Consider the following 16,604-nt stretch of genomic DNA (forward strand, 5'->3'; position numbering starts at 1 on the left):
CTCCTCTACAACATGCATTGCTCAGGTGTGATTTTTTTTCACAGACTTCAACAGAGTGTAAAAATCTTGATGGTTCTGTGGATCTCGTCTATCAAATCTGATCTTTATTTTGTATTGCTGAGTTAAGAAAGATTTCAGTTTGTTTGCAAGGCAACATTCCAAAAGTTGGCCTATTTTTTTAATTGTGTATCGTTTAGATTCATTTCAGTACAGCTTGTATTATCTGAATATGATTTTAATTGTTTTATTTAACAAAAGCAACACTGGCTTAACCTGAACTTACATAGTTAGATAGATGCTTATAATCTATTATAGTTTTCAGCAATAAAACACAGAAAATCACGACCAGTCAAGGTCTTACTTTATTAAATGTTGATGACTTTTTTTTTGACAGAACAAAAGGTACCCTTTTATTCATAATCCTCCACCCTCACGCATAGTTCCGAGAGTACAGAAGCTTTTGAAATAACTACATTTTCTTATTAAATCAAGTCCATTTCTTACATGCATTTTGTCCCTGAGCTATACATATCACCATGTGAACAAGCTGCTCCATATAACAATGCAACATTCAGTGGAATGGACATAAGTGTCTGTCAGTGTATTATGCAACCATAACTACACAATGCATAATTACACATACATTTTCGTTATCAAATAGGTGTATGTGGGTGTGTGTACCTTCACAGTCAGACGGCTCTGTGCTTCCTTCTTCCTGGTCAGAAAGCAGACGATTAAATTTGTGATGCTGCCCTGGTGCATTCTGGGGGTTAATCTCTGTGACACCTGAACGGAAGCTTTGAGAGCGGGAAACAGAGATCTCAAAATGCTTGGCTAATTCATCGTCGCTGTCCGATGAGCTGGAGATCTCTCCGTCGTCGCCGTAACTATTCACTGCAAACCACACATAAGACAAGGACACACTAGGTAAGGATAAACGAAGAGAAACCTAGAAAAGTAAACGGTAACACTTTAGTTTAGGTCACAATTTATGGTATTAACAAGCTATTAACTAACACTACTAGCTTAATAAACTACTAATTTGCTGTTTATTAATAGTTAGTAAGGTCTGCTTGGGTTTAAGTTTTGGGTAGGATTATGGATGCAGAATAAGATCATACTTTTAAATTATGAACAGTTAAAATCTTAATAATAAGAAGGTAATAAGCCAGTATTTAATAGCATGAACTGCGACCAAAATTAAAGTGTTACAAAATAAACAAACATACATGAATTGATACAATTAAATTTGCAAGGCACATTGAGCACAATAAATATCATCTATCCAAAGATGCAAATTAGACTTATAAGCAAATATGTATTATGGCATAAAAACATTAGCAAATAAAGCACAGTTTCCATCTAATGAGACAAAGAGAACAAAATCGTTACTTCCTGATAAACTGGTACCAAATATCAAATAGAAAAGTGCCTTTTTTGCAGTAGGACAAGCCAAAGTGGGCCTTTTTTTTCTTATATAATAAACGTCTTGCACCTCAGAAGACGATGAATATGTCAAAAAGCCACCGATGACGGTGGCTTTTTGAGGATCGAGACCATTCTTTGGAAGTGCAGCCGCTAAAGAAAGTTCTGGAGGTAATAATACTGAACCACTGTGATGACGGACTTTGACTGAGAGATTTAGAATAAGCAAAACAACATTTTAAATGTTTAACAATGTGGTCAGTCTGCTGGTTTGTCCATTAATGTGATTCCATTGCACCTATTTTTATCCCACAATCTGTTAAAACAAAAATCACACTACTTTTTTGATGCACATGGTGATATATATTTAGTAAATGCATGTCCATTGTAGTTTACGCACATTTTTCTTATCAGATAAAGGATTTATCCTACTCAGTTAGTTTTTTATTACATGTTATTATATTACTATATTCATTTTATTATGTGACATTTTTATCACAAAAATCAAACCAAAAGTGCTTCAGGGGTAGTTAATTTGTCAGTGCTCTTACAGGGATTCATTAAGATAAACAACAAATTCATAAGTCCAAGGCACTTGAAAAGTAAGTGAAAAAATGTAAAATGGGGAAGTATGAGGACAACAATTTTTGTTCCTTTTCAAACTAATGATATTTACACAGACATATTATTAATGAATAATGGATTCTTTTTATGCAGTTCTTTGTACAACACCAAATAAATACCACAAAACAACTCAACAAGGTCTACGGTTTGTAATGGAATGTATTTCCCTCACCTATCTATCTCCATATCGACAACTTTTTTGGTGTGGTAACTTTGTACGGTGCTAATAAAATAAACAAACATACATGAATTGATGTATGTTTGCATTCAGGTTAGAGTCCGGTGAAGCACGGTTTCTCAAAATGGGTACAAGCTATTTAAATTTATGGAAAACGATGTGGTTAAAATGCACTTTTCTCTTCTGACTGCTTTTAAATACACTATTGGTAGTGTTTAGGGAAGGGATTAGTTCAGAAGTTTGCTAGCTGATCTTTACGACAAGCACTGTCTTCTTATGAACATGTATTGTATCTGAAACATAACAAAATGCACCTTAAGCAATGTATTTCAAATTCACAAAAATCTGGACAGCGCCCTTTAGAGGATTTTTCCATCAGAAATGTGCGGTGACACTTATCCATAGCAACATATTTTTATGCTTTCGCAATAAAAAAAAAAAAAAAAGTATCCCGAGGCATGTATTTCCAGAGCTACATCCCACTAAAATGAAAACAGAGACAAACAGTGATTCAGACGGTGTGGTACTTATTTTAATGGTAATGTAAAGTGCATGTAGACAGGCACGTCCACCATATGTACCTAACCATAAGAGAGCGGCCAATTAGTGTCTGTGGGTCTCTTTTCCTCTGTCTTGCCCATTACAGTCGCACTCCCATTCATTTCACTGCATTTCCCCACATCGCTCACTCACACACATGAAATTAGACCGAGTGGCTGCATAGGAGTTTGCCATGGTTACCAGTTCCTCACGCTGAAGTGTTTTCCTCAATGCACACACTGAGTACATTCCATATGCCATAAACAATACCTACGCACGAACATTTAAACAGAGAACAATTATGGTAGTTGTGTGTTCCCAAACAAATGCGCTCAAATATGAACTTTTCAGAGCTCAGCCCCACAGCCTCAAATAAATAAATAAATATTATTTATTGCATAGTCATTATTGCACATAACATTTCAAATAATGCACCTTAATCTAAAAAGATTTATTTCAAAATGAAAATAAATATATTTCTTTAAAATTCCAGCATGTAAACACAGTATCATAGGTAATGTTTCTGTATAAAATTGGTGGTTCATTCCACTTTGGCGATACAGCAGGGAATAAACCGAACAAAAGTAAGTGAGTGTTTCTTTATAAATGACTATCTGTTTATGTGTGTGAGGAATTGAACATGGTGTGTGTATTTGATGTGTGTACAGTGCATTCATGTGTAAATGTAATGACTCTCCTGTTTGTTTTGAGAGGGCGTTCTCAGTTTACTGACTATATTAAACATCCAGAAAGACAGAACTCACTAGTCTGTGGTAAACTGCATATGCGTCAGTAGGTGAAGATACAATTATAACCCTCCTGTAAAACTGTAATTCTTTTTCGAATATTTCCTAGATTATGTTTTGGAGCAAGGAGATTTTCAGACAGTATTTCCCGTTATATTTTTCTTCTGGACAGAGTCTTATTCCTTTAAAGTGAAGTGGTTTAAAATGTGCATTTTTATTTGATGTTTGACGTAATCTCAACCGAAACACGAAGTGACGGTGGGACATAGCATCTTGAAAGGGGGCGGGGCATGTCAGATACTACAGAGCATTTGATTGGTTAAGATTTGATGAGAAACTGAAGTTGATCCATTTAGGCCAGGGGTGTCAAACGTATGGCCAGATCAGGCCCGCAAGATGATTCTGTAAAGTATAAAAATGAGCTGCAATTTTTCAATTAAAGAAACTGCTGTTCCAATTGTGTCCAATTTCAATTTGTTAATTTCATCCAATCCAGAAGCCTGAATCAGCATCAGTTTGACAGCCTTCTCAGACAGAAAGGCCACATCTATGCCTTGCCATACCACACTAAGGTGTTCTCACAAGGAAACGTAACTATTTTACATTTTTTCAGTTTAGTGGCTAATTCGATTTCAGTCGTATGAAAATGTACAATATAAAAAGGAGGCTGGCATCCAACCACAACCCTAAACCCAACCGACATTGGTGGATTAGCAAAGCATACTAAATTGCACAAATAAGATTGTACAAATTCATTTGAACTAGCAACTAGTTAAAAAGTTACGAATTGCCATGAGATCGTGTTGTCCTCAGGCTATAGCTTTATGTTTTATGTTGATTGTATTAAAACAAAGAAAACAATCTGAGGTTGTATTTTTAGGTTATATATACCATGATTTTACTAGTCCGGTCCACTTAGGAATCGATTTTCCTCCATGTGGCCCCTGAGCTAAAATGAGTTTGACTCCCCTGATTTAGGCAGAAGTGACATTACAAGCTTTACATGTTTATATTAGTTTTATATTTTCTAAACGCAAATTTGATCAGTGTTTTGGAGCACACTAGCTTATACAGTAGATATTTTAAAAACGAGCAACACTGCCACTAACATCTAAAAAATGTTTTTTAATTTCATGGGAACTTTAAGTTTGGCTGGAACAAAAAAATATATAAGGTCAATTTTTTAATATGACTTCTTATCGGAGAACTGAATAAGATTATTGTCTAGGTATGCATGTATGTATGCATCAATAAATTAAATAATTGTAATAAATTAAAAGGAAAAAAACTTGTAACCAGAGATCTAGGGGCCAGGGCTGAGCTTTTTATTGCATCAGCATATTATAATTTAGGCCTATCACTTTATTATGTCTAATACAGAGATATAAAAAGACATTTTTTGCTTTCAGATATTAAACAACTGTATTCTTAGAAGTCTAACTTCAGATTCATGTGACCGCTTTTTGGGCTATCAAAACATCTTTCTGTTTGTTTTATGAAAAGTGACTGACATTTGAAAATGTGAGCCTGCACAATGTTTGAATAACACTTACAATATCATCATAGAGAATAAATACTGCACGCCCCTACACAGTAAAAAAAAATGTCTGCAAATAAAGTTTTGCATAATTTGTGATTAATGTGTTTTTTTTTTCATTTGTTTATGCTTTTGAATAGCATTATGGGATCTTGATCTTTTCTCCATTAATTTTTGATGTTGAACATTTTGTAAAAGTGACTTTTATTGACGTTTGCAATAGTTTTAAATGACATATTGTCTGGGTTGGTGTTAAAAACCTGTTAATAAACCGCCAATACTTCTTATGCCAGTGGTTCTCAAACTGTGGTACGTGTACCACTAGTGGTACGCAGGCTTCCTTCTAGTGGTACGCAGAGGAATGAAATATGTCAAGTACATGCTACACACATTTCACAATTTATCAAAAATGATGTATATAATATGCCATATATGACATATAGCCTATATTTCTGAGGTAATCTGCCAGGTTTTTTTTAACTGTGCAGAGTTGTAGCTGCTTTACTGGGCCTACTACGCCTCTGTATTTCAATACTGCTCATTGTGGTGGTACTTGGAGAGACAATTATTTTCTGAGGTGAGACTTGATGAAAAAAAGTTTAAGAACCACTGTCTTATGCTATTTTACAGGCTTTATATCTCATAAAATCTTTTTTTAAAAACTACTAAAACATCAATCTTTTTTTAAATGATGTATTGTCTGTGTTGGTGTTGTAAGTTGCGCTACAAAAACCTGGTAATAAACTGCCAGTACCTTCTCTATGCATTACTTCTTATACAAGTATATTGCTTCAAACTATGATGTCAATAAAAGCCACTTCGTTAAACTGCAGCGTTGAATTTACAACATCAAAAGCAGACAGAGCAGATCTTAAGGTCCATAGTGCAATTCATAACCTCAAACATAAACAAACTAAAAACATGAACCACTAAATACGGAGCTTGCTAATTAACAGATTTTTTTACAGTGACATTAACAACTCCCAAAGTAAGCATGTACTCAGTTTGCGATGAGAACAGACCAATGATGCGCCAATGCCTCAACAAAATAAAGCAAAAAGACCAATCCCCTTAAAGTGCACACAGAAAAAAAAAAGATAATTCATTGGATTTACTTACTTGATTATATTGAGGTAACTGATTGCAAACAATTTATATTGGCTGAATTAAAATTAATTAAATTGAGTGATGTTCAACTTCATTTGTTCATTTTCAGCCCATATAAATTGTTTGCAATCAGTTATCTTAAAAAAAGCGTATAGCAAATCCAATGAAACATTTTTTTCAGTGCAGCTAACCATCATCTTACCAGTATCAGAAGTAAGCAGACTCCTCCCGCTCTCCAGTTCATCTGTCTCTTCGCTGATGGGAGTCAGACGTTCAGCAGACAGTGCATAATCAAACTTGTCGCCCTGTGAATCCACTACAGATCCATGAACAACCCTCAAATTCACCTCTGAACTCTCATCTTTCACTGAGTCGACAGTTTCATTTTGGCCGAGGCGGCGGAAGCCACTGGAAAAAGCATCTGAAATCTGAGCGAGCCATGAGGAGAATGCTGGGATACCTGTCTGAGGAGTATCTGCCATTCCATTAAATGTCAAGGTTTTACCCTGTTTGCACTAAGGAGGTCTGTTTTCAGATGTACAGAAGACCCATTGAAGTTCCTCATGCTTTCACTGTATTAAATTCAAAACATCGATATTATGGTCGAAGAAAGAACATTATAATCATTTGTTCAATTAAACAATAAACTACATTTTGTCTATGCATAACAGATAACTAATGTACAATGCAAGGTTACATGAGCAGTTACATAGAGGTTACATGCAGTGCTGTTTTATCATAATTGCTTATCAATTACAGTTATTTTATTTTTAATTACAGATCAAATTTGAGCTATTCTGTCTTTTTGTCATTTTATGTTTAGATTATTTTAGTACATGGTTTTAAGCTAAATGTAAAAATACTTTTATCATTATTGCTTTAATAATATACATGTATATATATATATATATATATATATATATATATATATATATATATATATATATATATATATATATAAATATATATATATATATATATATATATATTAGATTTTAGATCTAATAGATTTTATTTTTTTATTATTAAAAACATCAAATCAAATTTCACATCAAATTATTTTGGTTTAATTTTTTTATGCAACAACATATACGAGCAATTCCAGCGTTATGGAAGTGAGATTTGCAGTAAAAACTCAAAACATAAATGAACAGAGAAAGTATATGTTTACATTATATTAAGACATCTTGTTATAGTTTTCAAAAGAACTAACCACAGAGTTATGGAATCCAAAAAATATTCACCTGTAAACCATCTTTAAATTTTAAATGAGGAAAATAAGCATGCGTTATAGATGTGACCAAAACGTCTGTGAGTTTACAGTCTACAACATACTTTGTAGAAATTCTGTCAATTAAACTGCAAAACCCAATAGAAACAACGCTAATCAAAAGGATAAAAGTTGACTCACTTTAGAACAACAAAAAAAAAAACCGATTGGTTTTATTTGACATTATTGCATTCATGAGAAAAATGTTTCATTATGGATGTGACACCTCTCCGTTATTTATGTGACAGAACTGAATTTGGCACTTGTGTGACTTGGTTAAATCAAATATAATTGTTTGAAAACACTGACAGAGACATTTTTGAGTATTTTTACAATATTCTAAAATACTAGCCTACACAAAAAACCTAGAAACAGTTTTGCTATTTTGGTAAAAACTTTTTTCATGGCAAGCTTGATATTTGCATGGAATTGCTCACATACAGATTTTACAGTTCTTATGGCTAATAATTAGGGCTGCCCAATATTGGAAAAATCTGACATTACAATATTTCTTTTGCTGCGATATATATTGTGATTTGAATACAATTTTACCAGATGGCCTAGAATACCTCTATTTTGAAAAATCCTTAATTTGATTAGTTGGGTTGACTTTGTAAGGGTGTGAATCATGTATAAAAAAATAATAAACAAATTGCAAGAATAATTACAATAAAGCAACGATAAAAGTAAAATAAACAGTGCTTTATGGTTTTCCATTTAGTCAAACAACATTCGGGTAAAGTAATGTAAAATAACACTATCTAGTGTTTATTGTAATAATAATTAAGTCAAATTATTCTTCATTAAAGTTACAAATGTTTTACGTTATTGTGCCTAAATGCTTTACACTCTTGAAATGCCTTTAAAACATATCCAAATGATAAAGTTTCACTCTGATATAGCTATACAATGCAATGACCTCACAAATCTCATGTATTCTCAATGTTGATCGACTATAATGCCAATTTAACACTGCATATCCCGCGATGTGACTATTGCGAACACTCACATTGCGATATCAGTGCTGAAACGATATATTGTGCAGCCCTACTGATAATGATTACTAACATAAATACTTAATAATAATAATAATCATAATAATAATAAATATTTACTAAAAATAACACTAAAATAAAAGTAATTCAATTCTAAAAATGAACAACAAATGTGTCTATATCAATAAATCAATGAACAAACATTGAATAAATTAAATACATTCTCGAATAAATTACATTATTTTAAATATCTCTCTCTCTCTCTCTCTCTCTCTCTCTATATATATATATATATATATATATATATATATATATATATATATGTATAAACAACAGTAAATTTGCAATAAATAAAACTAAATTCAAATTTCTAAGACAGTAACCAACACATATTCTTAGATTGCTTTTAGATCAGACACTTACCAGCAAGTCTTCCTCAATTACTCCATTTACTCGATTACTCTTTGCACATATAACAAACCTTCTGTCAAACCAATTCAGCAGGACCTGAATTCATAACATTTATCTAGCTGCTAGACGCAGGACATCTCGCAGGACGGACTGACTGAATGTTTACTAAAGGAGCTGCTTTTAAATACCACAGCAGAACTTCCTCCACCACCCTGCTGATATACAGACTGAGAAGTGTGTTGGTGTGTGTGCGTCAAACCAAAAGGTGCAGAGTTAACACACAGGTGGTGAGTATGTGTGCATAATGTGCGAGGAAAGAATAGAAAAAGGGACAACCCATAGAGCACATAGAGATATGCATCTAATTAGAAAACTGGATCCCAAACACTCCCCCTGTTTGCCATTGGCCATCAAACAGACTGAACAAACATCCCACACACTGTTCATTAAACATCCCAGGCTATACCTGTATTCATCTGAGATTATGGTCAAAGTATTGTCTGTTTTAAAATATATCGCAGTTCACATCGTTTGTAATATTGCAGTTTGTGAATGAAAAAGGTCTGAAAGGTTTTACAATAAACGGTGCTACTGTATTTTGAACATGCATTTATGTAAACCTATTGCAGAAGGCCTTCAAAACTAAATTAGAAACCCTAAACACACCATATGCGGGACTTTTTTTAACCTGTGAAACCTTTTGCAAAAACAATTACTCAGCAAAAAAAGTCGGAGCAGTATTACTCACCCAGACCCTGGTGAATCCCTGCACGGTCTCTTCGCTTGCGTCGGCTGTACTGCTCTAGGCAGGGCAGGCCCCCGACACGAGCAAAACACAGCTTCTTATTGATGAACAGGAAGAGTATGGCCAACAAGACCACAAAGATGCCCACGGCCGAGAGGAAGCCCACCGCCTCAGGAGTGACTGAAGAGAGAACAGACACACAGATCAGACACTGATCAGAAGGACAGAATTGATTGATTGATTCATTTTCTTTTTTCGGCTTTAATCTTTGGTCACCACAGTGGAGGGAACCGCCAACTTATCCAGCACATTTTTTACGCAGCGGATGCCCTTCCAGCCGCAACTCATCACAGGGAAACATCCATTCACACTCATACACTACGGACAATTTAGCTTACCCAATTCATCTATACCACATGTCTAGATGAACGTGGTACTTGTGGGGGAAACATGCAGGGAGAACATGCAGGGAGAACATGCAAACTGTAGAACAGACAGAATTGATATCAGATAAATCAGTTAATTAGTGGTGCACCAATCAAACCGATTCTGAATGCAAATTGTCAGATTCTGATACTGATTCCCAATTTTATTTTAAGGTGCAGTAAAATTTACATTTTTATAAGTTAGTTTTAGTCTGTTAGTTTGAAGAGTATCTGCTAGTGTGCTCTAAAACAGTGACGAAATTTGCTTTTAGATAACATAAATCTGATTTAATCCATTTACTTTTTGAAACTCCTAGTGATCCCATATACTTGAGCTGTACAAACACAAAAATTGTGTCCGTATTAATCACTATATCTGCTTTGTAGGTTTGCTGTATTGGTTGAGAACGAAAAGTGATTTACAAAGTAAAAAAAACAATAAGACTATGTTTTTCTTTCAGATAAAAGCTTTATCGATCTGTTTTGCTTTTTCTCTTGAGTCATATGTCATATTAAATTGTAACAGGAATGTTTTTTTTTAATGTGTATGAATAGATGCATTGGACACAATGTTGTGTGACTTTTTTAAGGTTATGAGAATCATGGCATATGTGCTGTATGTATTTTTTTTTAATCAGACATCGCTAATTGAACCTGTGGATTAATACTATGATACTACTTTTCTTACTGTTACTGTTTGAAAACTAACCCATGAACAGATGAAGCCAAAGAACTAATGGACTCTATTTGTAATTTGCATGTCTTATATAAGATATGCATCTAAGATCTAATTGTAAAATTCATATGCTGCACTTTCACTGTATTTGTTAATTATAATTAATGATTATTTTTATTATTAATAATAATACTGCTACTACAGAACACTTATTAAATTATCACTTGAAATGTTGTTAAAGATTCTCATTTTATTTATAGTATTTTCCTGTCCTCAACTTCATTCATTCATTCATTCATTTTCTTCAGTTTAGTCCCTTATTCATCAGGCATCGCCACAGCCGAATGAACTATTCCAGCATATGTTTTTACACAGCAGATGGCTTTCCAGCTGCAACCCAGTACTGGGAAACACCCATACACTCTCTCATTCATATACACACTCATACACTATGGCCAGTTTAGTTTTTTTAATTCACCAATACCACATGTTTTGGACTGTGGGGGAAGCCAGAGCACCCGGAGGAAACTCCACACAGAAACGCCAACTGCGACTCGAACTAGCAAACTTCTTGCTGTGAGGCGACAGTGCTAACCACTGAGCCACCATGCCACACTTTTCACTTATATTTTCTTATAACAAAAGTTATATTTTAAAGGTAATGCTCTTTTGATATTTTTGCAATTCTTTTATGAGAACATGTTTGAAAATACTTTTTATTTCATGAGATGGCAAAATGTCTTAAGTCTTAAAACCGTCACAGTGCTTTTTTGTGATTAAATTAAAACTGCTGAAATCAAGATCACTTTTAGTAGTGATTTTGGTAGCTTCAGGTTTTACACATCGTAATTCTATATTATTTCAGCACTGAAGAGTCAAAAATTCACATGTTAACTAGTCATGTTGCTCAGTTTTCATCTTTTTCAATGCATGATAGTATACTACAGCCCTGACGTCTGCCTTGAGGAAAGCAGCTCTGCAGCACACACAGAGAAACCACGGCTTCGTATTCAGCACATACCCATCAAAGGTGCTTTGAAGTGAACACTTCAAGTGTAAAATGGACCATTAAGTTGCATAAGAGTGAATATTTCACCAAGTCTGAGAGGCCAGGCTCTCCTGAATGTGTGTTTGAGAGTGTTTACATGTGTGTGTTGAATGAAAAGCAGAAGCTTAACACTATTATACTGAACCATCTAATCTGCACCCACACAAACACACACACACACACACACACACACACACACACACACACACACACACAAACACACACAAACACACACACACACACACACACACACACACACACGGCAACATCACAATCACAGTTGTTGCTGAATAGTACAAAATAACCATACAGATGAGGATGAAAAGACATGAGCAGAGAGAAATATGATCATAGAAAGAAACATCGACATGTAAAGAAAAGAGCAACACATACATACACAATTCATTTTTCAAGATCAATATTAAAGTAACATTAGATATATTACTGATATATGGGCTTATGGTAGTCTCAGACGTTTTGCAATGTATTTTAAACATTTATTACTGAAATAAACTGCAAAAAAAAGTTATTTCTACAGGTACAGTAACAAAAAGACCTCTTGTGCATAATTGTTGAGAGCAAACAAATGTTTTAAACAAATTCAAATATGAAAATATGTAAAGTGCAACAGGTAACACTAACTACAGTAGGGTCTCATTAAAATTGTTAACATCACCTATAGATAAACAAATGCTATACTATAAGCTTTTATTGTAAATGTAGATTATTTTAAGGTTCATGTTCAACCAATAACGACAATTCTGCCTTTATTAATCATCCATCGGTTGTTCCAAACATGTAAATAGGAAAACAGACTGAAAAAAGGGAAAATATACTGAAGAATATCAGTTTAGATAATTTTCCTGTTTTATGCGTGACCCTTCTGTACTTGCATCATGTAATTTCAAGACCAATATAGCTAGGAACTATACTTTCATTCTGGCGTAATAATCAAGGAACTTGGCTGCAGTACTATGGCTGCAGCATGAGCAGTGCTGTTACATAGCCGGCTCACAGCAAGAAGGTCGCTCGCTGGTTCGAGCCTCGGCTGAGTGAGTTGGCATTTCAGTGTGGAGTTTGCATGTTCTCTCCATGTTTGCGTGGGTCTCCCCTGCTAGCTTCGGTTTTCCCTACAGTCCAAAGACATGCGCTAGGTAAATTTAATAAGCTAAATTAGCAGTAGTAAATGAGTGTATAGGTGTTTCCCTGTACTGGGTTGCAGCTGGAAGGGCATCTGCTGTGTAAAACATATGCTGGATAAGTTGGCGATTCATTCCGCTGTTGCGACCCCTGATGAATAAAGGGATTAAGTCGAAGGAAAATGAATGAATGTTACCAGCTGCGGACTATTTGTAGATGCTGCATGATATCATTGCGCCTGGTGCAGATGTATGGCAGCACTGTTCCTTGATGAAACTACACGATGTAACTAGAAGAGACAAGCTTTAAATATGAGCATTATCTAAACTCTTTTAATAAAAATAATAATAAATTTTATTTATATTGCGCTTTTCTCAGACTTAAACAAGAGCATCAAAACACAGTGGGGTATATGCCGAAGCATGCTAATAGGACTTTTAATTTGCCAGTAACCTGGGTTAAGCGCTTCTGGCGAATTGAATGTCAATGCAAAATCCAGTGCGTTTAAAGTCTGTTTTCTTTAAAAATCAGCGATCTCCACTGGCTGAGTGATATCCGATTTAAAGTGGGTCTCAGATTGTACAAGAAGCACTGCATTAAATTACATTTCCCCTGCCATATCTTTATAATATGAGCATTTATTTTTACCCCAGTAACGTTATATTCAAGAGAGCTTCTGTGTTAGCCTGCCAATTCTGACGGGCGCGTGCGAGTAAACGGCTTTTTGTCTCGTTTTATGCTTGAGCAACTAAATAAATGCTAGAGTTTGTTTAACTGAATGTATTTTAATGACATTACAACATCGATGCTGTATAAGGAACCGTATAAAATGGAAAAAAGTTCACAATAACAGGTCACCGGAAGTGTATCAGCATTAGGCACTAGCTCGACATATACCCTGTTGAACATAAAATACACAAAAAAGTAAGAATGATAATAATAATTTTTGAGTGAGATGCTAATGGTCTAATCTGATTTAATGAGTCATGTTAAGCTAAATTAAAAGTACTCCCAGACCCGGAGATCGACTGAATGGATTAAAAAATAGTAAAGCTCAACTGTTTAACTCTAGGGCATAATTTGAATTAAAAGGAGCTTATTTCCAAAAAAAAGTGCAGCGTTCCTTCATGTATTCAAGAATTTTAGCACTATGACAATCTTAATATTGTCACCATTTCTCAATGAAAAACAAGTTAAGTTTTTTTTCCCATATCATGACATGAAACAGTCCTAAAGTAAAAAAAATAAATAAAAAATTATTTCGTCCGTTGGGAACTGATTGGATCATTGTTTGATGGGTGTTGCTAATAAAATGAAAGAAAATTGACAAATAGATGAAGGCAGAGCAGAGACTTGCCCAGATAGCCCCGCCCTAAAGGCATTCCATGTGACCAGAAGTCATTTTGAGGGGGCAGGGAAAGGTTATTCATTCATTCATTTAATCAGGGGTCGCCACAGCAGAATGAACCGGCAACTTATACAGCATATGTTGTCCTTCTAGCTGCAACCCATCACTGGGAAACATCCACACTCATTCACACACATACACTAGGGCCAATTTAGCTTAGTGCATGTCTTTAGACTTGTGGGGGAAACTCAAGCGAACAAGGGGAGGGCATGCAAACTCCACACAGAAATGCCAACTGACGCAGCGGAGGCTTGAACCAGCGACCATCTTGCTGTGAGGCGATTGTACTACTCTCTGTGCCACTGTGACGTCGGGAAAGGTTATGGTATTTGGATAAAAGATTATGAGGGCAAATTAATTAGGCAAATGAAGTGCACAGATACATAGTTCATAACAAAGCACTCCCATATACATATAAAAAAAGAAGAGTTTGATTTTATTCCAACTTTAAATGCCTACGATAATATTGTGCATGTTCATTATTGTATTATTGAATTTCAGCATATGTCTGCAGAAACTGAACTGCAGAGTTTGAGCTCAAAACACTTGGCTTGGCTCTGCTACATGTGCAGGCTGGAACACACTGACCTTGTGAGCACATTCACACACACCCACATGGACCTCTGTACTGCAAGAGCAGGACGGTTTCCTTAGAAACAACTCAAGCATTCTGTGATTTGCGCATGGTTTTGTTCACATAAACACACACATCGTTTCATGTTGCCATGGATTTGCTGTCCCTGAGTGCACAGAGTTCATATCAGCGCTAAATATGATTAATATCCAAGAAACGTTAATGTATATTTAACAATGAAAAATTTTATATAAGATACAGCAATAGCATGGGAAAGATGGAAAAATAAGAGTTCTTTAAGAAATAACAGAGTATTTTAAGGGATTTGGAGATCAAGAAAGTTGTTGCCAGCCTAAGATTAGTTAAACATCTCCATCTGCTGGCCATGTTTGTGAACAGCATTCTTAGAAAAATAAAATTAAATAAAATTAAATTAATTTAAAAACTAAAATAAAATTAATAAAATATTTTTTTTATAAATAAATAAAACAAAAACAAAATTAATTAAAACAAATAAAATAAAATTTAATTAAATAAAAACAAATTAAAATAAAAAATAAAACACAGCATTCTATGTGAATATATTTTAAAATGTAGTTTATGACTTAAATTTGAATTGTCAGCAATGATTTAGTGACATTTCTGATTATTTTATAATCAGAATAAGGACACATTTATTTAATAAGGACACATTCAATTCTTTAATAAAAAGTTAAAGACATTAATAATGTTACAAAATGTTTTAGTTCAAAATAGATGCCGCTATTATGAACAGTCTATTCATTAAATTACTCATGAAAAACATATCTTTTTTGGTATTGATAATATTAAGAACTATTGATGATTGAGTACTAACTGATCATTATAGAGCAGCAAAAAAAAAAACATATTAAAATGTTTAGTCTCATCGTGTGACACTAAAGACTGGGGAAATTATGTTAAAAACAATGTTAAAATATTCATTTAAATAAGATTATAATTTGATTTTGAAATAATAATACATAAATTAAAGTTGTTATTGAATCTTTAATGAAACAAATCTAACTTCGGTGACAAAAAAGAATCTATTATATTCTGTATATAATAAATATTCAAGAAAAAGACAAATAAAGACTACAATTAAAGATAGAAATACATGAACTTTACACATTTAATTTCTGATTAGATAAGAAAGAAAAATAGATTTTTTTAAACAATAAAGGAAAGCCAACACAGAGAGTTTGCATTAGTTGATTGGCACAGGATGTCATCTGTCTCCATTTGTTCATTAAGCTTCCTGTCAGACATGTACACCCTTCCTGACAACTGAAAAGGGTTCACATAATTCAACAAAACATTAAGCAAACATTTCATTTCAAAAAAGGCTGTTTGCAGTGTTTCTTCAAGAACTTTATACGAAAAAATTCTGTGGAAAACCAAAGTTTCTTTGTTTGGTTTCTTTCTGACATCTTTATTTTAGTAACTGTAGTAACATACCTCAAAACAGTTTCATTAACTTTAATAATGTTGTTTCATTTACATTAGAAATAAAAAAAAAACGCAATAGGAAAAGTTTTTAATATATATTTTCTGCAACAAAAAAATCGTCTATCAGTTTGATCAAAAATACATATTATTGCACTTTTTAAATTCGCCACAGCGGAATGAACCAGCAACTATTCCAGCATATGTTTTACACAGCGCATGCCCTTCCAGCCCCAACCCAGTACTGGAAAACACCCATACACTCCCACATTCACACACACACACACACAC

At 34.1% G+C, this 16,604-nt stretch overlaps 1 protein-coding gene across 2 annotated transcripts in view; it reads right to left on the reverse strand.

The window, feature by feature from the left end:
* syt16 (synaptotagmin XVI) overlaps positions 1 to 16,604 on the reverse strand; it is a 46,832-nt gene that overhangs the window by 24,643 nt on the left and 5,585 nt on the right. The window contains exons 1-3 of one of the 2 annotated variants that reach the window (XM_087279651.1): positions 8,846 to 9,024; positions 6,360 to 6,729; positions 682 to 894 (exon numbers count right to left, since the gene is read on the reverse strand). In XM_087279651.1, the coding sequence (XP_087135777.1) occupies positions 682 to 894; positions 6,360 to 6,639 (493 nt within the window). In that variant the 5' untranslated portion in view covers positions 6,640 to 6,729; positions 8,846 to 9,024. Of the gene's footprint in view, positions 1 to 681; positions 895 to 6,359; positions 6,730 to 8,845; positions 9,025 to 9,581; positions 9,759 to 16,604 lie in introns of those variants that run through there. The other variant, XM_087279652.1, reaches the window with a different exon arrangement.

The sequence above is a fragment of the Danio rerio genome, chromosome 13 (genome assembly GCF_052040795.2).
Source record: "Danio rerio strain M-AB ecotype USA chromosome 13, GRCz13ab, whole genome shotgun sequence".
Taxonomy (NCBI): Eukaryota; Metazoa; Chordata; class Actinopteri; order Cypriniformes; family Danionidae; genus Danio; species Danio rerio.